Source organism: Theobroma umbraticum, unplaced genomic scaffold, assembly GCF_002168275.2.
Source record: "Theobroma umbraticum cultivar Fairchild unplaced genomic scaffold, ASM216827v3 scaffold_51.0, whole genome shotgun sequence".
Lineage (NCBI taxonomy): Eukaryota > Viridiplantae > Streptophyta > Magnoliopsida > Malvales > Malvaceae > Theobroma > Theobroma umbraticum.
This window is the reverse complement of record NW_018397260.1, coordinates 9,093,265-9,117,069: the sequence shown is the minus strand read 5'-3', so window position 1 is coordinate 9,117,069 and position 23,805 is coordinate 9,093,265. Positions and strand designations below refer to the sequence as shown.

Genomic DNA, 23,805 nt, shown 5'->3' with positions numbered 1-23,805 from the left:
CAGGGAGGGCTCATCCGAGTCGCAATGAAGAAAAGGGACACGTCATAGCAATCTATATATACGTGTGTTAAGAATAAGCTTGGATAGCTGAATTTCGGGGTTCTAAGAGAAAGGGTTGGATGAGTGATCCAAAGAAATGCAGTTCCATGATGAAATGGTACTTGAAGAACTTCCTTGTTGAAAGAACGCAAATCGAAAGCAGCAGCTTGCGCAAATGCAATAATTTGTATTGACTTATTGGCAAATCTAGGCCTGTCTTTCCACTTCGGGCCGAGTGGTTCTAAAGAGTAAAGACCCTCCTCCACCTGCCTTGGGGTAGATTTATCTCTTTATATTCATCATCCTTGTTCACAAACGAGATTCCCTGTCTTTTCAATCAAAATCAAATGGGACGCAGCTATGTTGATCCCTCCACCCCCAACGTAAGGAGCCCCATTCAATCTATAACGGATTTGTGGGCACTGTTAGGCTTTGGTGCACCACAAAATGTGGCCAAAACGAACTTTACTTATATGATTCAGAGCTGGAATCAAACATGGATTGTTCCACCCGAGCAGATTGCTAATTAGGTGGCAGCCAAAGAAGAAAGTCATCGGATCAGACAAAGTTGCTGGCAAACATTAAAGTCAAATGCTCTGATCTTCATTGTCCCCCTCATTCTGCTTAGTTTTTTATTCAATTTTCTTGATCAAGCTCCTTGATTAGAACTTACCCCAAATTCCCAAAGCATGAAAGGAAAAGAGGAAAACCAGAAGAGGCCATTCAACTATGGCTAAAAACTTTAATGTAATAGTATAAATTGTTACAATTCTCATAGAGCTAGAGAAGTCAATGTAAATACTAAATCAATGATTTCTGATCCCTCCAACACGAAGGAACTTTCATGTATACGGAAAAATGTTAAAAATAAGGGACAAAAAGAACCCATAAAAGAAGAAAGAAAGCTATATCCACTTGGAACTACTCAATTAAAATGTATGTAAGAATATTTTCCCCCGTATAAGAAACTCTAGAAATGATTGAACTTTGAAAGAAGAAGCATCACCCTGGGTTTTGTTAGAAGTTCTCTTTATGAAACTCGAACTTGGTGGAGGTCTTGTGAGAAAAGTCCGAAGCTAATTGTCTTAGCTCTTTAGTTAGTGCGGGTGCCCCACAGTAGAAAACTCCTGCAATCGTTGAATTCATAGATGGAAAAGGTAGTAAGTAAACAATAATATTGATGATAAGGATGATAGTGATAGTCTTTCAACAAGGTGGGGTAGGTGGAAGTGAAACTGACCAATTCTGGCGTCAGGGTGATGTAGAGCGATCTTCTTGTAGACTTGACGCCAGTTTGGCTTTGCAAAGTGGGATTTGACACGAGTTCCGGAGACGACGTCCACACCGTTTTTGGCATGGTGCAGCGACTGAAGCATAGTGATGAGTGCTGATCGGGCGTCTCCTTCCTCGTACACGCTGGTGCAATAGTTGTGGAGCTCGATCACCCTCTTCTCATCCATCTCCGCCACCTCGTTCATTATCCCCTTGAACCACTCGAACGAGCCTTGCTCCCTTGTTACCCAGTAGAAGTAGGCTTTTCTTGTCTTGAACCCTTTGTTGTTCTTGTTCTTGCTGTAATTTCCGTTCTCCAAGGCGGGTCCTGGAACCGAATCCTCTTCCATTTTCATGTTGTTGATGATGTCTTTGACAATGCTGATCATGGGGGTGGCACCGATTCCGAGCCCCACCAGGAGCACCACATCGTATTTCTTGTAGTCTTGTGCTGGAGCTCCGTAAGGACCGTCGATCAAGATCTTTGGGAAGCTGTGCATCGATTAATACAATTGTCACTCTCAGTAGAAGAAAATAATGTATAATCTTAATGTACTCTGATTCTAATACGTTAGGAATCAATCATGACACATCATTATCTATATATATAAGTAACTTACATAGAAGGATGAGGAAACCTTACCTAGTATTGTTTCCTCCTTCTGCCCTGAGCAGTCCGCTCTTCCCAGCAGGTGGAGGCTGACAAACCTATTCAACATCCGATACAAGCAAAAACTGATAAGGCACTTTGATTTCAGTTTCAAGTTTTAACCAAGAGGAGCAAGCAAGTTTAACCAACCTCGGAGAAAACAGTTTTGAGCTGCCTTGTCCAATCACCCAGAGTTCGAATGTGAACGCTAAGGTAGTCATCTCCTGGTGCTGAAGTGATGGAGAATGGATGCCTGCAATTTCCAATGGTTGGTTTGGTTAAATAAACGGCAGAATTGAAGTAAAGGGTGATCGTGAAGAGCGAGCTATTGAGGACCAAAAAGTACATACCACTCAAATGGGGAGACTGCAGAGCAGTTGACAAACATGTATTGCCCACTTTTGTATTTGAATCCTTGGGGCTTCGACATGTGCAGTGACAATACATTTCCGGGATAGACAGCAACCTTCCATGTTTATGAAGAAAAAGAAATGCAATATCAGTATGTTTCAAAGAAAAGTGAACACTTTTAGTGCAATTGGGTGGAATGCATGATACTTAAAGCATATGATATAGGCTTTTATATACACCTTGAGAATTTTGACTGCCTTGATACTTGATCTAAGAGCTCGAATCAACCTTTCGCAGGCATAAAGAGTAATAGGCACAGCCAGATACATCCATGTCTGCAATTAAATTATGGAGATTGACTGCTGTCAATGACATTGTACTAATAATATATCCAATGAATTAAGCGATGGAACGAAGAAGGGAAAAAAAAACTTACTGTTTTCTGATACCATTTCTTGGTGAGGTACAGGTAAATGCCATGAACAATGAGGAGAGTGTAGACAATAACGAAAAGGTGATGGGAATACCAAAATGCGTTAAACCCAGTGAGCTTCTTAAGGAACTTGGGAAGGTTGAGCTTGTTGCGTCGGAACCAAGGAGTGGCAAGTGTGAAGGCTATGGCCATTAGCACCACCATTATAATGCCAGTGACACCTTCTACTCCCTTCACAAACCACCAGTAGTTTTCAGGTTGCTCCTCCCCAAAGAAAGGCTTCATGGGCTCATATTCTTCTTCAGTGGCATGAAGAAGCCGCGGGAAATCACAGGTTAAATGGGCGCCTCCGTGTAGGATCACCCCAATGGTGATTCCAACCGCAATAACCTGCATATTAACATTACATTATAAGAACAATCTAATTTCAGATTACGATGCTCAATCACTATTCCAAAAAGTAACAGAAGACTTTAATTCATTAGATAATGTTGAGCATTATGTACAAGTTACTTGGTAATAGTTATCACTTACCTTGTGGAAGTTCAGGTTGTCATCAAAAGGAACAACGACACCCAATTTAGTCTTGTTTCTAAGCCAAGTGATGGTGTTTCGGCACACTGGCAGCAAAATCAAAGCCATGTTGAATTTAAGAGTCTCTGCACCTCCTTTAGCAACGCAAACACAGTATCCCATCACATCGAACACAGCCTTGTTGCGGTACTGCACAAACTTATATGCAAACAAACCTCCCACAATGCCAAGCCACAACATCATAACCCAGACCCTTTGCCAGTTATCCATTATAAAGTACTTGGTCTTCTGATACCACCTTTTTAGCGGGTTGTTCTCTTGAGTAGGTTTGAGTTTCTGGCTCAACATTTGACTCAGAATACGGCTATCTCCTACCCTGACAGATTGATTTGGAACTTGCAATAGCAGAGTTTCCAGGTTGTGAATCTGTTCGGTGCCAAAAAAGCATTAGGAAATAAAGACAGAATAGGGACGAAGCAAGAAAGATTTGTCTTTGGGGTGGTCTAATTTACCATGATGTATCCAGCATTATCTGGATCCAATTCTTCCATGATCAAAGCTGCATATTCTTCAGCTTGTTTCTGAATGTTAGAAAGTTTGTTTGCAGAAGCACTGAGACTGATAATCTGCAATGTAAAATTCATATTGTCGGAAATATTATAAAAATAATAAAATATATTAAAAGTTCCGTGTGGGAAGTATATGTTTGCCATTGCTAGTTAGTTGAATGAGGTCGGCATGACCAAGTACAAGGATTCCTACCTCCCTGACTTCTTCTTCTGTGATCCTTCCGTCAGCGTCTTTGTCCACCCTGCATATGACCAATTACAAATTACACTTAGTAAACAAGCACTATGATCATCATGAGATTTTCTTTCAAATATTGATCAAATTCAAAGGGAGATAATTGTAGAATAAGAAAACGAGTAAAAGTTAAGTGTTTTGAATAATTAAAGGGAGGAAGGTTTACATGTCAAAGAAGGTTTGGAGTCTAGAGTCAAAGCTTTCGTCAGACATCTGGTCCCAGAACTGTTTGAGCTGTGCTTTATTGATTGACTCACCGGTTATATTATGCCTCCGAGCAAGTGCTTGAAACAGCTCGCCGGCGAATTCTTTAGACTGGTTCATCCCTGTGTTTGAAGGAAGAAGGAAAATTGTAAAGCTTTTGAAATTATGCATCTTCAAGGGAACGCAAAAACTAAATACGTACCAATGCATTCACCGAACTGGGATCGGTGAAGAAGGCCATTAGTAGAGGCAGTTAAATCATTGAATCGCTTCTCAACAGAGGACCATCCATTTCCGGAGGCCCCTGTTTTGGTGGTGATAAACTTGAGTCCTTTCAAGGCATGAGCTGCAGCAGATTTGGTCCGATCAAATCTCCTGCCTGCATTAGAAGAGCGTCTTGAAAGTGCACGTTTCAGCTCCTGGGAAACCTGCTTGATATGGGCCGACGTGTTCCTAAACAAATACGAACGGAACGAAGCCGACTTGTTCTCCAGAGTTCTCTTAGCCAGCAAAGCCAACTCAGGGTCTTCATGACCTCCACCGGCACCTTGAACGCTGTGAACCGCAACCGAGTCATCTCGGATATCCAGGGTGATTTCAACGTAATCATTGTCAGCAGCAGCGAAACTAGCAGAGCTGCCTGTGGAGTTCGTCTTGGCCATGGTGATCTCAGGTGGAAGATTGAACCTTGCACTCTTTTTGGAAGCTCGTTTGTTGGACACAGGGCCACCACCACCTAAGCCTAATGGTCCACTAAACGCTGCCCTGTCGCTTGCTATGCTCTCTGTGTCGGAATTGTTCTCCGAATAAGCTCCTCTCCCATCCTCGTTCCTCATATTTTTTCCCCTCCTTTCTTCTTTTCCGAGTTAGAGATTGGAACAGAAATTATAACAAAGGTTCTATTGGAAAATAAAATAATGGGATTGTCAATTTATAGAAAAGTATTCAAAATTGGTTCCTCTGCTGTGAATTGACTAGCAAAAAATTGAATGGAAAAGATCAAGAAAAAGTGCACGTAAGAAAACAGTTGGAGATTCTGAGAAGAAAGAAAGATAGGCAGATTTTTCCAAGAGGTTTTAGGCAACCGTCTAATCTCTTTAATGTTTGTTTTTTCTATAGAGAGCAATGGCTTCCTCCTATATAAATAAAATAAATTGCAATCAGAGACGCACATGAGAAGCTTACAGGAAGCCAGCTTCATGATGCCGGTCAAATACCCTTTCAAACCCCCGTACATACATACATATATACACATATATATTATTTATTTGGTTTATTAATCAATATTAGAATCCCATATCTTGATGTTCACTCAAGTACAATTTTTCTTTCATTTGTTTAAAAGACAGGCAAAAATTCTAATTCAATGGTGTAACTTCTACTGGAGTTTGTAATGCTATTATTATATCCCTTCAAACCCACCAGGAAAAAAAAATGTAATTATTAAGTTTGGGATAATGGTAATTATTACTGCCAAAAATTTTCTTTTATTTCCTGACCTATTGGTTGAATAAATGGGAAAGTTTTCTCATACCCTTCTGCCAACTCCACCCTATGAGAAGAACTTAACCTAAGTTTTCACACTTCCTTAATTTGTGCTATATCCATGATTATTGGCAAAATGGCATGATGAAGGAAAAAGATAAAGCTACAGAGAAGTGAACTCTCCAAACCAAATTTACATTTGGTAGGTGTAGTGTTGATTTTCATTTAGTCAAAAGATAAATTAATTATTTTTTTAAAATTAAAAGAAATTAAGATTAGGAACAGGTGCAACTATTGACTATAGATGATAAAAGAAATAAATATGAAACCTCGTTTTCAAATTAATAATCTATTTAAGATTAACATTCTATATGTCATAACAATGATCATTATTATTATTATTATTATTAAAAATATAAATATTAAAACATAATAAAATAAATTCATTCAACGGTTGTTAGACCTTCAAGACTCAAATTATTTAGATATATATTTTTTTTGTTATCGAGTTATCTTATTAATAAAATGTGATTAACGACTAACTGTGGAAGTATGAGCAAAGATTCTATGCAGCACTTCCTATGCTAAAATATAAACAAGTCCTATTGGGGGTTGGTGAATCAGAAAAGGTTGAACTACATGGGAATGTGATAAATATGAAGACTGTCTGCCCATCATCAAGCTCATGCCCAGGTACATGCATTTTCCTTTCTTTATTGAAATCAGAGGGTACCCAAGTTTCTTAGACTGCTTAGGTTAATGTATACAAATTGGGAAAGGCCACAACAAACCTATTGTGGCTGCTTTGCTAGTTCACCATTGAAATCTTATAGTCCCTAACCCGTATCTTATATAAATCCTTTTATGTCTAATAATTGAGCAAACCAAGTACATTTTATTATTATTATTGTATGAATACTTTATAGTATATGGTTTTTGAGCTACAATTTTGCTACCAATTTTTCTATTAAGGAGGATCAAATATTCATTAAATTTATAAGCTCATGTTTACAGCATATGTCATGATTTTTTCAATGGCAAAGTGTGACATGTTCAAAATATGATATGATGGTGACTTCCTCAAAGATTACTATGTTGAAAATTAAAGGTGAAAAAATTAAGTACTAATCACTTCAAGCATATAATTGTTGCCAAATTGAGCATTGATTGATATTTACGCAATGGGATTCATGTAATTCGTTTAATTTATTTACCTAATTAAATAGTGCTAAAGAGATCATTATTACGAAAATAACACATCAAATGGACTAGAGGGTTTTTTTTTGGGGGGGTTTTATTAAGACATAATTTATATTTTAATATAAAATTTATATTTTTTGGTAATTAAATTAATTATTTCATTGTAAATCGATGAATTAGTAAAAAAAAAAAAATTAAATGAGTTTGATAGATGAAGTAATTCGTAGGTGCAATTAACAAATATTTATATGTTTTTTTTTTTTAAATGAAGTAAATAATACAAATTGCATCAATTAATGTAACGCGGAGTTGCACGTGTAATGGTAAAGTCTGAAAAGGAGGAAGAATATGCATACATTTCAATGGCGAGGTGAGGATGACTTGATCCAAATAATCATGCGCACCTAACAATTTGGTGTATCGAAATTCTTCATTCCATTTGGTTTGTTCTGCCTGTGTTCAACAACAAACGACGAACACTACCCCATTACTTTTCTCATTGCGCTGAAATTTCAAGTCCCCTTCTGTACCGTTTTTAGTACCGCGTATGACGTTACGACCCAATAGATACGAGACCAAGGACCAATTAAACCAACCAAGATGCAGTGGTCCAGGACAGTCGAGAAGGATGTTATGGTCTTAGAAAAGAATTGTGAGTTTTAAATTTATCTTGTATTAGAATAAAATTAGATGTTTAAGAGTTCACATTATTGTCAACATGTGATAATAAGATCAAAGGAAACAAGTGGATCCTTATGAAACAAGATTTACTTAAAAAGGTCAACGATGAGAAAAAAATAATTCTTTTTTGGTCCCCTAAATGGAAAATACAAATGAATTTGGATTTTCCATTTTGGCTCTACGTGGTAGAATTCCATTTTAACATTGCAGCGACCCGTAATTCACTCTAAGGATGTTTAGTTGAATCAAAAGAATACCAGGTTCCTGGAGTTCTTCTAGGAAGTTTTGGAAAACTGGGCATGTTTTAGTTGAATCAGAAGAATCCCAGGTTCCCGATAGTGAATGCTATCATAGACCTTCCACAGGGTTAAGAGATAGATTTCAGGGGTTCATGGACTTTGATTGACTTATTTGCATGAATTGGCAAGTTCTGGGTTCATTTGGGTTCATGTTTGCAGGCGGCACCATCCGCCGAGAAGGAACAAAGAAACTGTGAGAATGCAGACAACGTCGAAGGCAAGGAACTGGAGGAATTTGACTAGAGACTTTGTCTAGTTATTCGGTTTTCTCCATCAATGCACATCAAAGAAATGAAGCATTGTTAGGAGGTCCATGTAAATCCCATGTAACAGACCATACCCCATTTTTCTGCAATACATATTTATTTACAGGGAAGCTCAAGTCATACAGATTTCCAACATATATAGCCTCACGATCATTTACTTTCCCAATAGCAGCTAACAAACTATCTAACAAACTAACAACAGAGTAAGGGAAAATACAGGGGAAAAAAAAGAATATTAACTTCACGGAAACTACTCAGTCAAAATCTGCAGTTAAAGATGCATCCTTTTGAACAAGATGGTGTTAGATGCCTTTGGATTTCAAGGGAGCAGATGGTACTAGCAAGGTAGATGAAATGAATTAGAAAAGCCGCCTTTTGAAGTTTCTAGTGGTTGACTGGTATGTACGAACCAGCAAGCCGACTCCTATACCAATGCCAAGACAAACGCCAAGACCAATCCCTACACCAACCCTTACACCTGCATTGAACCATGAGAGTTCACCATCTTCGCCATCTATGTACTCTGTCCTCCTCCAGTAGATATTGCTGTAGTCTTCATCATTTTCTTGTTTATAGTTTCTGTATTTCGCTACCTTCGAAAGCAAAGTAATGTAACAAGTTAGAGATAAGCAAATGCATGCCCGGCATGAAACAAAACAAACCATTAAAAAACTCAATTTTTAACAGAAATTATAATTGTAAGGATCCCCTGCCCTTCTCGTCTAATCTCTTCTGCTCTCCCTCTCAAAACATATCCTACACAATAAAATAATAAGCAATGCTTGGTGATCCTCAGTACGAATCAGCCAGGTTTTAAGATCATCCACTCAAAGTTACCTATTTCCTTCTGCCAGCCAGGCTGATTCTTGGGGATGAAGATAATCTCTGATCTGATGCCACAGATCATCAATCAAGGAGGAGTGAGAATATTTCATTCTCATTCTCTAAGACAAACAATAGCTATTCCAGAAGATGGCAAAGGAGAAAACAACAAATAAATATACCTAAAGTTTAAATGAAATGCTTCCACTTGGTTTCCACACAATTCAATTTTCCCCAGGATACGAGATGCCATTGAAGAAAAAGATATCTACTTTGAATATATCAGCTTGGCTGAAACAGTTGCCAATAATTCAAATCTATAAAAGAATGGTCTTTCTCAAACCAACTATTTGAGAAATATAGTATGCTCAGATGATGTAACCAATGTCTTGGTCACAAGAGCTCAGTCTATCCATTCATGCAAAAGGAAGTTCTGGGCAGCAGCCAAAAGAATAGAAAAGATCAATTGATACTTTCTAAGGAAGGTCTAACTACAGGCAAGGAAAGCAATTCCAATTTGATGTGTGTATCACAGATAAAAGCTTAGCTATGATGCAAGATAGATAAACATCATTGACCATAAATTGACCTGCAAGTTGCTTTTAATCAAACATTCATATCGAAACGAACTCTCTAAACACAACATTTTTCTTTAAGAGCAGAGAATGGAGGTGCTCCAACAAGAAAATGGCCAGAAAAAGCCAGAAGATGGTGGGCCTCTACATGACACCAACCCAGTATGGCACTAGTGGGCCTATAGACGTCAGGATCTGGCAGAACAATGACATTGAAAACTATACAAATGGAAAAGGGAAGGGGGATATATTCCCTCACTTGAAAAATGTGCACTGCCCATACGCTCATATGACACATATGATAAAGATTCTATTTCCCAATGCATGCATCAAATCTTGACAAGGATGGACCATACTGAAAAATGAAACATGTTTCAAGACAGGAAGCACGTTGGCAGCCATAAAAAGGAGGAAACTAACATAAAAAAACTTCACTGAGTTTCAAATCACGGCACTTTGACCAAAGCTTATAAAAGGCCAACCTTAAATACATAGAACATCTGCTGCTAAAATGTAAGATTAAGAATGCAGCAACCTAGCATGGTTCAAACATAGTAACCTCACAATAAGTCCACTAACGAGAACAGAAAACAAATGAAATCTTAATACTGAATTGTCCAGTATGTTACCTGCATATCAAGTCCAGGTGACATATCTTTCTGGCATTCAGTGGTCTCATATTCCGGTATTGCATCTAACATGCCCTTCCTATTATGCTTCTTCCGGTAATTAAGTTGCAATGTTTTGGTCAAGATGATTGGTGTTCCAGAGAAGCAACCCGCAACATAAACCTCAATGGTTGGTGGTGATAATTCAGGACCAGCGATGTGCTTTCTCTTCAGGAAACCACTGCCAGCAGTGATATCTGATTCACAATTCATGCTCCATCGTTTCACATTATTTTCTGATTCCTCAATGAAGCCATTACTACTAGACATTTCCAATACACCGGAGAGAATGAGATCCTTTCCATCAAACACCTCAAATTTCACACTTCCTGTCAACCAAATACTATCTGTACTGACAAAGGTGGCTTCGTCTGATTTCTTATCTACCCGATCCCTTCTAAGGAGTAAAGAGACCCCATCAGAGTATATGCCGCATCTAGTGCCATTAACTTCCAAAAGGGTGTCAGGGTTTAGAGGGATATGATTGAGAGTTAGAAACTCTGGAGTTGAATCATCAACTTGAAAATTGCTGACTCTCACGTAGAAGACTCTCAAATCAAACCAGAGTAAGGATAATCTGGCGCAGGGTTGGAATGGAAAGTACCTAATAATCTGAAGGTTGCGATCTGCTACTTTACCATTTTCTGGTGTTTCACAAGGACCCTCCATGATTCAGGAGCTTAATCCTCACTGAAACTCTCTAACATCAATTACAATCACAACATGGGAAACACCATACAAATTGGTAGTAAGTTGCCTGTCAAAACCTGTTACAACAGGAGAGTAATGCCATTTAGATAATGAAAATTAGTCATCAAAATCACCTTGCTGGAAATTAGGGGGGAGGGAGGGGGTGGGGGTTGAAAGAATATATGAGAAAGATCCAGAGGACAGCTAGATAAGAGGTTTCCCAAGTAACAAAGTAAATACTAAAAGGACCTAATTTTTAGGAACAGAAACCCTTGAAATATGGAAAAGAAAAGGAAAAACCATAAGAGAAAAAAGAGGGGAAATCAAACAGTATAATAACATGGCCAAAGATGGAAGAAAAAATTCCAACTTTACTGGCTGCAGAGATCATGGAAAAGTGCAGATAGTTCCTTTCGTTTTTTCTTTTTTACAAAATATAGACAATATATTGTTATCTATAACATAAACAAGTTCAGATTTTAGATATGCAGACACTTTAAGGAACAACAGAGAGCAAACAAGGAAGTGGTTTTCTATCACTTGTCTCAGATTTCAACAAAACCACAAGATAATTCGGACAATTTCGTGGCAATTTAAAAGAACGATCAATTTCTAAACGACATCCATCATCTGAAAATTGAAATAAAAGTACCCACCAGCAGCCCCCTCGGGGAATCTTACAGCTAACCAAACCAGGACTCAGCTTTCTCTATCTCCATGTTTTGGAACCAAAGCAAACAAGAGCATCAAATTGAAGAACTTATTGACTCTTGAACTACCTTCTTCTTTCGAGGGAAAGAAGATATGAAGGAGAGAGAGAACAAAAAAAGAAAAGGGTTTTCAGACAGACAAAAAACCGGCCTATTTTTAACAAATACACACGCACGTCATACAACTAATCAAATTCTGTAAATATCAGTTACTCGAGAAACACAGAGCACCACAGACACAAAAAAGAGTTTGCTTTCCATAAAAAAAAAAATTAATAATCATACCAGGAAAATCTTCCATCCACGAATATACCAACTTGCAGAAACATAAGTTGTCTCCAACCAATTCAAATAATCCAACTCTTCCAGCTAGTGACCTCTCAAATCGCTTTCAACCTCTACGATTAAAGCTTTTGATTCTATGAAAATGAGTGGATAAGTACATGCAAGGCCTCTAGTCTCCAAAGCTCCAGATACCTCTAGCATTTTATATATAGCTACTGTAGCAATCTTTGTCTTTTATTTTCTTAATTTTTGTCTTTTATTTTCTTAATTTTTAGTTATAGAGGCTATAGTATCCTTGGCATCTCCAAATTGGGTTGTCCCCAAATTTAAAATTGAGTGATGGGACTTTTTGATGACTTTTACAATTTTTTTTACTTTTCTATGGTTAGGGAGATGGGCTAAGTATTCTATGATCTTATCCGATTAGCAGCACAGAGTATTTTGCATTTACAAGGCTGGTGTCGTTTGAAAGGGATGTCCTGCCTTGCCTTGTCTGGAGTAACCAACGGCTATCTATGCCCACATGGTCTTTGGCACGTTGCCTGTCCGCCATGAACTCATCAATAAAATTTATATATAGGCCCCTCACCCATTGGGCCTCATTGGTGAGGAATTGTAAAAACAAGCCTTAACCAGAAATGGGCGTTTGTGCCCAATGACCTTTGAGCCTATTGCCATTGCTAACCTTAATATTGCCCTGTTTGCACTTCATAAGCACAAAAGTAGGAGCACTTTCCTATTGAAAGTGGTTGAGTAAATTTAAAGCTCTGTAAGAGATTAAGACAACATGCAATCATTTAAACTTAATGTTGGTGGGGGAAAACCATGGGCTATGGGAAAGCACCTTTTTGTTCCAATCCATGGACCACAATCGATGCTAGTAGTTCAACTCTCAACTGCCCAAATGAATACTTTGGTTTCACCAAGGAGCATCTTTCATTTGCATAACACAATGCCCGCTTTCATTCGCATACATAGATGGGAAAACCAGACCAAACCCCAACTATGTGGATAGAGCGGCACCGCTTAAAGAGATGGCCCAATTCCCAAAACCAAAAGCCCAGTGCCAACAACCCTTTTAGTGCAGGTGAGAACAAAAGGAGCGGCACCCCAACCATCACAATCCCGGCATTTCTGCTGTGAAAAAGGAAAAACGAAATAGTACAAAAGGAGAAGGCTAGGCCAACAGATCACTAACAATTGTTTTGCAGCAGGGGGCATTTTTGAAAGCTCCAGTCTCGCGCTTCTTCGTCAGCCAAATCTCTGCTACTTCCTTTTTCTTTTGGTTCTTTGGCGTCGCAAGAGAATCTGAACTCCAGAGCCCAGATCCTTTGTTCTACTCTGATCTTGGATTCCACGTGATTAAGTGAGTATCTCTTTTTTTTCTCTTTTTCTTTTTACGCAAAATAAAAGTTCTAGAACTGGAGTTGTCTTGCCTACTTTCTTTTTAATCTTGAATTTCTGCAAGCCTAATTGTTCTGTATCCTGAATTTGAGGTGGGTTTAAAGTTTCGTGTCAAAGAAATGTAAGTTCAATTTGTTCTTGTGAGAAAGTGCTTTTCTTGTGGGGATGGATTTTGGTTTTTTACTTTCGATTTAGTTGTATAGTTCTTGCACGTTCTTCTTCTGGGATTGTAATTAACTGGTAGTTGAATTAGAAAGAAGACTGACAGTTGATTTTGAGCGGTAAAAAGATTTCTTTTTTATTGTTATTATTACTATTATTTTTCATAGCATTTTTCTTTTGTTGATTTGTGAGTTTTCATTGATCCTCTGGCGTTGAATAGGGAGAAATGCATGTGGATTTGACTAAAAATTTTAGAGCTTGGATTATAACTTGGTTAGCTCATGGTTTTTCTCATTTTAAAATCCTTAATATTCTATGTAAACCATATAACAATTAATTGTATTTGATGTGGAGCTAAAATGCTTAGAGATAGTTTGTTTGGTTCTTGGTTGCTGGCTTGCTGCATTTCTATCTTTTAGTTCTCAAGATTGATGTTTTGTGTGCTTTATCGACTTTGAAATTGATGGCAATTTTTTGTATAGGTTATGGCATACCCTGAACCTCAAAATGCAGTGAGGGAAATGATGCAGGTCAATCTTACTAACAGAAAACCCCGGATTTTGCTTGCTGCCAGTGGAAGTGTAGCTGCCATAAAGTTTGGCAATCTCTGCCATTGTTTCTCTGAATGGGCAGAAGTAAAAGCAGTTGTCACAAAAGCCTCTTTGCATTTCATTGATAGAGCATCGATTCCTAGGGATGTAAGTGTTTATACTGATGAGGATGAATGGTCCAGCTGGAAAATAATAGGTGACAACGTGCTTCACATTGAGCTTCGTCGATGGGCCGATATTATGGTCATTGCCCCATTGTCAGCAAACACGCTTGGCAAGGTAATATGATCTGGCCATCTTTTGGTATAATTTTTGTTCCTCTATTTGTTCCTTGTATTAACTGTTGAAGGGATGCTTCACATTATACGTGCATGTTAAGGAAAGGAGATTGACAATGAGTGGAGAGAATGCCTAAAAGTCACTTAATTTGAATTTTTAGGATGTGCTTTATTTGGAAAGAAACTGCTTGTTTGATGCTCTCTGTCAATTATTTGTTGACCAGTAGTTTATTGTAATGAGAAAATGAACTTACAAGTATTCATGTATCTGAGAATTACCTTTTTTCTGCTCTCATATTCTTTTGATGTCCCCTTTTTGCAAAGCTGTTTTGTTACTTAAATGGTTATATTTTTTGATATGATTGTAACTCTTCTCTTAAGCATTTTTTTATCTTTAACGCAGATTGCGGGGGGATTATGTGACAATTTGCTAACTTGTATTGTGCGAGCATGGGACTATAGCAAGCCACTGTTTGTTGCACCATCTATGAACACTTTCATGTGGACCAACCCTTTCACAGAAAAACATCTCATGTCAATTGATGAGCTTGGAATTTCTCTCATCCCACCTGTCACAAAGCGACTAGCTTGTGGGGACTATGGAAATGGCGCAATGGCAGAACCTTCTCTAATCCACTCAACCATAAGGCTATTCTTAGAGTCACGGTCCCTACCAAGCGACGGAAGAGCTGGTTGATTCGACATGAATGTGTTGCAATCCATTGCTTCTGTGCTAGTTGTATTGCTCTTAGCTGTCTGCCAAGTTTACTGTACATTTGATACCTGCATTTTAGAGTTTGCTTAACTTGCATAACATGAGGAATGCTCTTGAACACTGCATAATTGATCTCGTAAGCTGCAGATATTGACGAGTTGCAGAATCTTATTAGCTTGATAAAATGCTTCCTTTTAAGGATTATCCATCTTTCTTATGAAATGGTTCTGTGATTGATCTTTATAGATTTAATGAAAATAAAGGTCCATAAGTTTGTGGTAGATAGGACCAGGAAACTAGACAACTGAAGCAAGAAGGAAAATCTTTGCTGTCTCTGTAGAATAATACCTGCATGAGCATATGCAAGTTAGATTGAGTACACTTTTTATTCTTCCTTCACTATTGTTTATGCAAGGAAAATACAAATTCGAGTGCAGTAGAGAGTAGTACTAGTACAATATTTTCCTCTTAGTCCATCATTATGATTCTTAGAGAGAAGGAAAGGTAGCGATGAAACTTGTACCACTCACGCAATCGTCGTTTCTTTGTGGAAATCTTTACTTACCTAATTGTCTAGTGTCAATGCCTACAATCTGCAATAGTTATTTCTTTCTTTGGGCTCTGATCGGCGGTCGAAATTTATGAACTTGGTGCACTTGAACAACAGGGGAACATAGCTGGTGGACGTGAAGCCCCGCGAAGGGACACAAGTGGTCAGACTGAGACACTGGGTCTGAGTCGTACAGTACACCAACCTTTACCCACGTAAAATCAAACCCAAAGCGGCAAAAGCCCCTAGATGTGAAAGACAAACTCAGTTTGGTGTAAACTCTTCGCCATTTTAACCATGGTTTGTCTTAGCCATACCTGTAAGGACAACGACGATGACGCCCTTGCTCGGCCAGTCTACGATTTCAACTTCATTTACCCTTGTATTAGTACCAGGCTTTGGTCCAGGGATGTGAACCCGATTGATTTTATACAAATATTCGTGTATTCTGATTCGAATAACATAGAATTCGAATAAGATTTTTAGTACTCGTATCGAAATCAAAAAAGTTTCGAGTATCATCCTGACGACTTGAAATGAAAATGCACGCAAGCTCTGCCAGGCATGTTCTATTGTCTACTCCTGTTTGAATCTGTATGTTCTGTCAGTATAACAAAACCCAGATTCTATATGATTAGCAAACTGAATTATGAGTAAATAAACATAACTTAGATTATATGCTGACGTTTAAAGTTCAAATGTTAATTTTTTTCTAGAAAAAGGCAATGAAACGAAGAATTCAAGAATCATTTTATTCTATACTACATCATGATACCTATCAGGCTATGGCTATCACTTTCGGTTAGGACTCTTTATTTCTTCCTAGGGAAAATCAAATTAATCCAAATGCCCTGTTATATAAAGAGAGACACAAACCAAAGCGTTTAACCATGGTTAGTGTTAGCCACCTTTATTAATTAGAAGAGCTTCTTTATTTTCATTATATATATATAATATGTTTAATAAAATAGAAAAAAAGGGGGGTGAATGAAATAGGATAGCTTTCGACCTCATTTCCTCCTGCTTGTCTTTTCTTCTGCTGCAAAGGAATAGGACATATATAGATGGATGGGGTTGATAGACAAAGAAAAGGAAAGGTGATTTTAATGGCTTTTTTGAGCTTTTGAGCTTTGTTTATTCTTTGCAAATAGAAGCAGATACTGTTGCTGTTGGTATCGGGTTGTTGATATATAGAATAGAATAAGAGAAAGGGCGAGAGAGAGAGAGAGAGGGAGAGGAAAAGAAAGGGAAAAGGAGAGATTGAGTTAATGGGGTTTCCAGAATCTGGATACCAGTCAAAGATATTGGTCCAGTTGCTTTAGGTTCTTGCATAAAAAATATATTCCAAGGGAGAATACTACAAGATTTCTTTTCTTGTAACAGTTGGAATGGATTTTTGGATTCAATATACAGAAGGGTGAAAAGAGCTGCAAACATCAAAGAGAAAAGAGTCATTGAAGATTTGATTTTGACGGTTTGTTTCGGTTTATGATAACTTGTATTGGTTGTTGAATAAGAGCTTTATTGATAGGGAAAACATTTGATGGGTAAGAAGCCTCAAAAGACCAAGGAACTTTCAGTAGCAATCGCTGAGGCTTCAACAGGAGGAGGAGGAGAAGAGGTCCAGCAACAAACACAGCCTCAGGCTCAGCCTCGTAGAAAGAGAGGTAGACCTCGAAAACATGTTGAGAAAAGTGAAACTGAAACTGAAACTGACGAGAGAAAAGAAGAGGAAGCAGCAGAAGTTAGTCAAAACCAATCAAAGAAAGTAAAAGTTACAGCGGAAGAAGAACAACAGAAACAAGAACAAGAACAAGAGCAACATGAGGAAAAGGCACAAGCGAAGGCAGAGGCATCATCAACTCCTGTGGGACAATCCATGACGAGTGAGCCTCCAAGAAGGAGATCAAGAAGAAAAAGCCAACCCAGAAAGAGCAGCTAAAATTGCTTTTAACTGGTATTTGCTGTCTCCTGTTTTAATTTCCTTTACAAATTGTGGTAAATCCTTCCTTCTTCTTCTTTTTGTTTTTTTATTCCTTTCTTGAATACATAAATGGTTAGCTCCAGGAAAAGAACATCAAAATGGTTTTGCTTTTCATGTTGATTAAAGATTGAAGATGAAGGTTCTTGGTTCCTTGGAAATTTGTTGCTTTATCAGTTTATTTCTTTCAAATGTAAACACAGAAAAGCATAATAGAAAGGGTCTTGCTCATTTTTTCTTCTCTTTATTGTAGTAATTGGGCTTCTTAATAATTCTTCCTTAATTATCCCCATATATTTTCTGTATAAGCAAACAAAGCTTAAAAAGTTAGCCAAATAACACTGCTTAAACGAGATTAGAGTTGATTCAACTCTACATATTTTTCATTTTATACTGCATCTTTTCGTTCTAATTATGATTAGTTGACAGCATTTATTCCTTTTGTCATTATAATACTAAACAAAAAGATAGGCTTAGTAAAGGAAAAGAAACCTAGCTATTAGCACATTGGTGGATAAAGAAACTGAGACCCCAAAGGGGTTTTGTTTGGTTTACTCCATAACGTAGGAATTTTAATGTTTAGTGACATTGAATGAGAGGGGTAAGTGAAGGGGATTGGAAGGGGTGAAGAGGAAAAAACTTAGTGGGAGGGGTATTTTGCTGTTGCTGCCGCTGAGTTATGAACTTACAATTTGCTAGGACAAAAATAATAAAGGGGCGGAAAACTGCTGCCAACTCATTTCCATTTCCACTTGGACGTGATTGCCACGCCCTAAGCTATCATCAACGCCAGCCTCCAGCCGCCTTAGTAAGCCAATGGGCAATCTCCGACTCTGCTGGGTTCTTTCTTTACCACGAAACTTGAGTGGCAGGTGATAGCCAAGTGATATAGTGGCGCGTGGCGTTGATTTTAGGCTACTGGTGCTAGACAAAAGTCAAGAAGGTGGAAGACGAAGTTACTGTAAGAGAGGGAGGGGTGGGGGCGTAGAAGAAAGAGAGACAGAGGGCAGTAGGATAGTAAGACAGATGTCCTTTAATAGGAAAACGTTTTTGCGTACCAAAAATCTTTTACTCAATTCAATTGTCTACTTGTTGTAAGAAAAAGAAGTAGCAGAAGAGGCAAGAGAAGAGTTATTGCCACTCGCCACAAACCATGTCCACGCGTTGTTGACACGCGCTCTTGCTCGTGGGACCCGTTCCGTATCCGTACCCTGGCTATCTTTGACAAGTTGTTTTGTTTCAATGCCCCCACCTGAGAGTCGCAAAGCTAAAGCTACTGTTGTATTGGGTTGCACACTGCACCAGAATTTCACCATATTATTCTAGAGCTTGAAACCCTTTGCTTAATATCACTTTAGCTGCACTAAAATGGAAGCTGGTAACCATTTTTGCAAGCACTGTTTCTCCATGCTTGACACTGTCAGTGAAACTTTGCAAATTGCAGTACCACACTCAGCAAGGGCAAGTGCAAAAGCTTAAGCCTGAGTTTGAGAATTGAGATGTTGCTAAGCAAGCACTGTGTGTTTGCAAAGATGTAGCAAGTGAAGTAGTGCGGTGCATATATGGCACAGGCCTGAGTTTGTGTCCTCCAACACAAATCTTGCTGTCATCCAGTCACAGGCCTTGATTGATTTTTTGATTTAACAATTAAAGGCCCAAGAAACGGCCAACCTGATTCTTGCAAATCTTTGATAGCATCTCAACCGCAGAGACATTCAGGACATAAAGAGAATCTAGGAGGTCGCCCTGTTAACAACAGTTAAAAAGAGTTCTTTTTCACACTGTAATCTGCAATCGTCTCTAACCTAAAAGGTTATCGAAAAATGACAAGTAACCATGTTTTAAGATGACAGTGGGGGTACAAAACAGACGAGGAAGTCCAACAAGAGGGACAGGATATTACGTTTAAACAAGAAACTGGTTCTACAATTGATAGAGACATTTCCCAGTAGGGAATGACCCATCTGTCAAAGTCAATAAATTTATAGGGGTTGCTTTGGGCTTAGGGTAAATTATTGAGCTGCTTAGTCTCGTCCGGTCAGATGCTGATTGTACAAAGGCCTGGACATCTTTTGAGAATGATCTTTTTCTTTAGGATGGCAAACTGGTTAGACCCAGGCAGAGACCGTAAAGATCCAACTTTGCTTGTAATTTATGTCGCCTTTTGGATTAAAAGCATGCCTTGTTTCCAATTGAATTTGGCCACATGGGAAGACCACATTGAACCATCAAACACGTATAGCCAAACTAAACTCAAAATTGTTGGATACAACAGTGCTGCAGCCTGCAGGCAGAAAACTATCATTTGATCAGACCTTTTTCCATTACGTATGGCCAAACTAAAGCAAAACTGTTGAAATGCAAAGAATGCTTGGTAGTAAAAATAGATATATTGGCTAATAAAAAATACAAATCTCCAACTTGCTCAGCGATTTGACTTGTGATGTCGCTCCTTTCTGTACCGAGACTGATCAGGATCGAATCCACCTTCTTCAGCTCCGTAGACAGCCCAGGATGGAGTGAGAGCCATGTAGTCCGCACTGTCGAAAGGTTCACCTGAAGCCACCTGCATCATCGACAAGAAACAAATTGTTTGAAGCAGAAAGAAATTTATAGTCCAGAGACACTGCAAATGACCAAATTGATGCTGTTACTAACCAGGTCATGGAATTTTTCGTAGTCTATCCATGTATACCATTGGCCATTGACCTTGAACTTATCTGTTTTGGCCAAGAGGACACAGCACGAGTGTGCATGTTCACATGCTACCTCATACTCCCCTTCACTTTTCAGAGCCAATGCCTCTGAGAAAGCCTTCACATCAGAATGCCAAGGCACATTCTCCATTGTCAACTTTGAGGTGGCAGAACTGTAAAAAAGATCAACATGACTGATCAAGGGCAGACAGTGTTGCAGATATAAAATGATACAATCAACAATAAGACCAAAAGACTTACGATCCACAGTATGTTACGCCTTTGATTTCAACAAAATCAGGCTTCCCAATGCTAAATAGTTTAGAATAAGCATCTACATCTTCTGTATTCCACCCTTTCACGAGAGTCAAGCGATATACAGTTCGTTGTTGTTTATCTCTGAGAGCTTTCAAGGAATCCTGAACAAAAGATATTACCAGTAAGGAAACGGAACTTCAGGCCACCCAAATAAAAACTCTCAAAAATGCCTATGGAATATGTAAACTTCTTCATGGTACAAGCTGCTGTGAACATGAAGAAGGAGTTCATTCTTACAAATATAACTGACCATGACATGTTAGGGATTTTCAACATTGCAGTTAATAAAATACCATTTCATAATAATACAAATAGAAAGCTATTTTAGATTGGGATTTAAGGGGGGGGTCTGCCAATATGATCTCCAAAGCAGGGTAAGTGCAGCTATAGCTTCTAAATCAAGTTTTTAGAGGAAGTAAGTTTCACACTCCCATGTAGCCTGCTAGTTTAGGATTCAAGACTTTTGATCCTGTCATCTTTCTACTTGACGTCATATCTCTTCTCCATCCCTAATTTGTTTTGCCCCAATCCATAATGATATAACTCAATTTTATTTTTCAATAATAAAATACTCACAATGAATCTTTCCCAGAAGTCCCCAAAGAGTGGCCTATCAATTGCCTTCAAGCTATCCTTGGTTGCAGCATCTACACTCACATATAACTGCATGAGTAAAAGAGATTGACCAGGTTAATCAAGAGCAGAAGACTTTTTGACATTTATTATTCCTTAACAACAGAGATTCACAGCCAACAAACCTGTGTTATAGGCATCAGCATTTTGATTTTGTCAGGGAACTGTGCATTAGTTACTAAAAAGGTAGAGATTCGCCTTTGGTGCAGCTCATCCACAAGCATATTAATCTCTGGATACATAATGGGTTCACCAACAAGTGATAAGGCACAGTGCTGAGGGGTTAGGCCTTCCGTCAATCGCTCTTGTGTAACACCTGCAGCAGTAGAATGAGTAAAATTCTCCTGTAAATGCAATGGACAGATCTTTCTTGTAACCCTGTGTCCAAGTGTCTATGTTGTAAGAAATAACTTTGTGGACATTCTAATCCTGTCAGTTATTACTTGTCACTGAATAATTATTAAATTGTGTTGAGTCAGATACTTATTTAGTACAAGGAAAAGTTAAGTACAGTAAATTCTGTAGTCCCAAAGAGATACTATAATTAGAACAAATATATGATATTTACCAGGAACTCCTTTCATTTGCTTAATCATCTTGGTATGAAGATCTATAGCAGTATTGACAATCTCTAAGGGATCATCCATCTTCCACTGCCAACTCTTTCCTACAGGATTTGTGTGATGCCTCCAGCAGAAAACGCATTTGTTAGCACATGCCAAACTAGGGGTAGCCTCCATGCATCTGTTCCATTCAAAAGTTAAACTACTTTCAATTGCAGGTCTAAAGCCGCGACCACAAAGTATAGAATGGACAAACTCTAAGCACAATGCAATTGAAGTAGAATAAAAAGTGATGATTCACCACTATGAACTCTATAAAACAATCAAACTCGCTATATACAGATGTACATAAGAGCAACTAACAACAACTTATAGACTAACAAGATGTGTGTTTCCAAGTCTCCAACCTTCTTTTTGGATAAGGGTGGGAAAAGAAAATATTAACATATCACATGACATTCAAAACAGATTCAACTAAATGATCATCAAAGGCTTAATAGGAGCAAAAGAAAGTTGCCATCACCTATGGCTCTCTATCCCATAAAATGAGTGCTTGTAGCAACCTCCTCGTCCTCTAAGTTGCGACTTGGTCCATCTACAGATTTTAACACCACTATGTGAACCAATAATTTTATATCCCTGTAAAATCCCACCAGTTAAAGGATGTGAATTATACCATAGAATGCAATTACATACTAACATCAGCCAATCACTACAATGAAATGCCTTCATCAACAAAAGATTCATATCCACTTAAACCAAGTTACCTGCTTCTCCAAGTTGGCTCTGATAACTGGAGTTACCATCTCTCTTTTCCCATCCATTTTTGCATTAGTTTCAGCTGCATTAACCGCCTTCTTCCTCGACGGCCCTTTGCCTGCAATATCTTCAAGATCAACAATTTCTTCCTCTCTTCCTCCACCATCATCATCACCGTCACTTTCAAGGCTTTCAGCATCACTCTCGTAAACAATTCCATTCTCATTCTCCACCGCCAATCCTCCTTTCAAAACCCTGACTACTTTTTCACTCCACTCTTTAAAGACACTCTCTAATGCACCCCCATCCACGTCACCTTCCCCAACTGCCACCATCTCCGTTGCCCCCAACCCTCTCAACCTCTTCCCCAAATCCCTCGCCACCGCATTAAACGTTTCTCCGTACACCCGGCTCCCGACTCCAAAGACGGCGAATTTACAATTGGAGAGTAACAAATTCCCGGCGCGAAAATCGGTGCTGATTTCGGCGAGCCAATTGACGAAGAACTTTGAGCCTTGAGGAGGGTTTCCATCTTCCCACGTGGAAGCGATGATAAGGATCAGGGATTCCTTAGGGAGGTCCTCGGGCTCGTAGTTTTGGGGATCGACGAGGTCGAAAGGGATGTTGTTGGAGGAGAGGAGGTTGAGAAGGCGCTGGGCCAAGGCTTTGGATGTTCCTGTTTGGGTGATGAAGAAGAGCTTGCCTTTTCTAGGATCAGGGTTTATAGGGAGTTGTCTGAGGGGTTTTAGGCGGCGGCGGGACTTGTAGAGGAAGTAAAAAGTGGTGGCCGAGACGAGGGCCAGCAGGGTGAGGCGCGCGGAGAGTGAAGATGGGGACATGTTTGGATTTCTTATGTATTTCTTGTTCAGGGTTTGGGTTTTTGGTGGGTTTTAGAGGAACTGAGACGTGAGCGTGTAGAGGGCCACCGTCGTCGTGGTGAGTGAACTCGGTGAGGAAGTGGAGGGAAGAAAACGGCGGCGATGTGGCAAAGCTTCGGCATGCAGAAAATTGGGGGCTAAAACCAGAATTTATGTATTGGGCTTAATGGGCCACAATTAATGGTTAAGATTATGGGCTTAAAAAACAGTTAATAGTGGGCCTATTGCGTTGTCCACCATTGTCGGCATCCGGAGCTTGTTCTAATTAACGTGGCATGCAGAGATCCTGAGCTGAATTCTGAAAGCCTGAAACCGATATCCAAGTCCTATTGGGCTTATTGGGTTGTCCA

The 23,805-nt window shown here is 38.9% G+C and overlaps 5 protein-coding genes across 10 annotated transcripts; 2 read left to right on the top strand and 3 right to left on the bottom strand.

The window, feature by feature from the left end:
* Nucleotides 1–750: 750 nt before the first annotated feature.
* LOC110417119 (respiratory burst oxidase homolog protein D-like) lies at nt 751–5,488 on the bottom strand. The gene is made up of 12 exons (XM_021429332.2): nt 4,489–5,488; nt 4,249–4,408; nt 4,041–4,089; nt 3,791–3,904; nt 3,279–3,704; nt 2,748–3,134; nt 2,551–2,646; nt 2,311–2,426; nt 2,111–2,213; nt 1,955–2,019; nt 1,280–1,803; nt 751–1,166 (listed from the first exon to the last, which is right to left on the bottom strand). Exons 1-12 carry the CDS (start codon nt 5,120–5,122, stop codon nt 1,057–1,059), a joined length of 2,784 nt encoding a protein of 927 aa, XP_021285007.1. The 5' UTR covers nt 5,123–5,488; the 3' UTR covers nt 751–1,056.
* A 2,773-nt stretch (nt 5,489–8,261) lies between these two features.
* On the bottom strand, nt 8,262–12,307 carry LOC110417120 (uncharacterized protein At1g01500-like). Of its 2 annotated transcripts, none has more exons than XM_021429333.2 (3): nt 11,968–12,307; nt 10,244–11,049; nt 8,262–8,810 (listed from the first exon to the last, which is right to left on the bottom strand). In XM_021429333.2, exons 2-3 carry the CDS (start codon nt 10,949–10,951, stop codon nt 8,577–8,579), a joined length of 942 nt encoding a protein of 313 aa, XP_021285008.1. In that variant the 5' UTR covers nt 10,952–11,049; nt 11,968–12,307; the 3' UTR covers nt 8,262–8,576. The 2 variants fall into 2 exon arrangements, with proteins under 2 accessions (XP_021285008.1, XP_021285009.1); XM_021429334.1 differs by lacking the exon at nt 11,968–12,307 and adding an exon at nt 11,629–11,892.
* Nucleotides 12,308–13,059: 752 nt separating this feature from the next.
* On the top strand, nt 13,060–15,339 carry LOC110417122 (phosphopantothenoylcysteine decarboxylase HAL3a-like). Its single transcript, XM_021429351.2, has 3 exons — nt 13,060–13,333; nt 14,016–14,363; nt 14,766–15,339. The coding sequence occupies exons 2-3, from the start codon at nt 14,019–14,021 to the stop codon at nt 15,057–15,059; spliced, it is 639 nt and encodes a 212-aa protein (XP_021285026.1). The 5' UTR covers nt 13,060–13,333; nt 14,016–14,018; the 3' UTR covers nt 15,060–15,339.
* Nucleotides 15,340–16,597: 1,258 nt separating this feature from the next.
* Nucleotides 16,598–18,970, top strand: LOC110416547 (uncharacterized). Its single transcript, XM_089783641.1, has 2 exons — nt 16,598–17,584; nt 18,308–18,970. Exon 1 carries the CDS (start codon nt 17,171–17,173, stop codon nt 17,567–17,569), a length of 399 nt encoding a protein of 132 aa, XP_089639767.1. The 5' UTR covers nt 16,598–17,170; the 3' UTR covers nt 17,570–17,584; nt 18,308–18,970.
* A 371-nt stretch (nt 18,971–19,341) lies between these two features.
* LOC110417033 (flavodoxin family protein / radical SAM domain-containing protein) lies at nt 19,342–23,641 on the bottom strand. Of its 5 annotated transcripts, none has more exons than XM_021429211.1 (9): nt 22,586–23,641; nt 22,342–22,457; nt 21,824–21,999; nt 21,381–21,571; nt 21,199–21,285; nt 20,566–20,723; nt 20,267–20,477; nt 20,019–20,174; nt 19,342–19,906 (listed from the first exon to the last, which is right to left on the bottom strand). In XM_021429211.1, exons 1-8 carry the CDS (start codon nt 23,414–23,416, stop codon nt 20,034–20,036), a joined length of 1,911 nt encoding a protein of 636 aa, XP_021284886.1. In that variant the 5' UTR covers nt 23,417–23,641; the 3' UTR covers nt 19,342–19,906; nt 20,019–20,033. The 5 variants fall into 5 exon arrangements, with proteins under 5 accessions (XP_021284886.1, XP_021284884.1, XP_021284885.1 ...); XM_021429209.2 differs by having other exon boundaries at nt 19,342–19,892; XM_021429210.1 differs by having other exon boundaries at nt 20,030–20,174.
* Nucleotides 23,642–23,805: the final 164 nt, after the last annotated feature.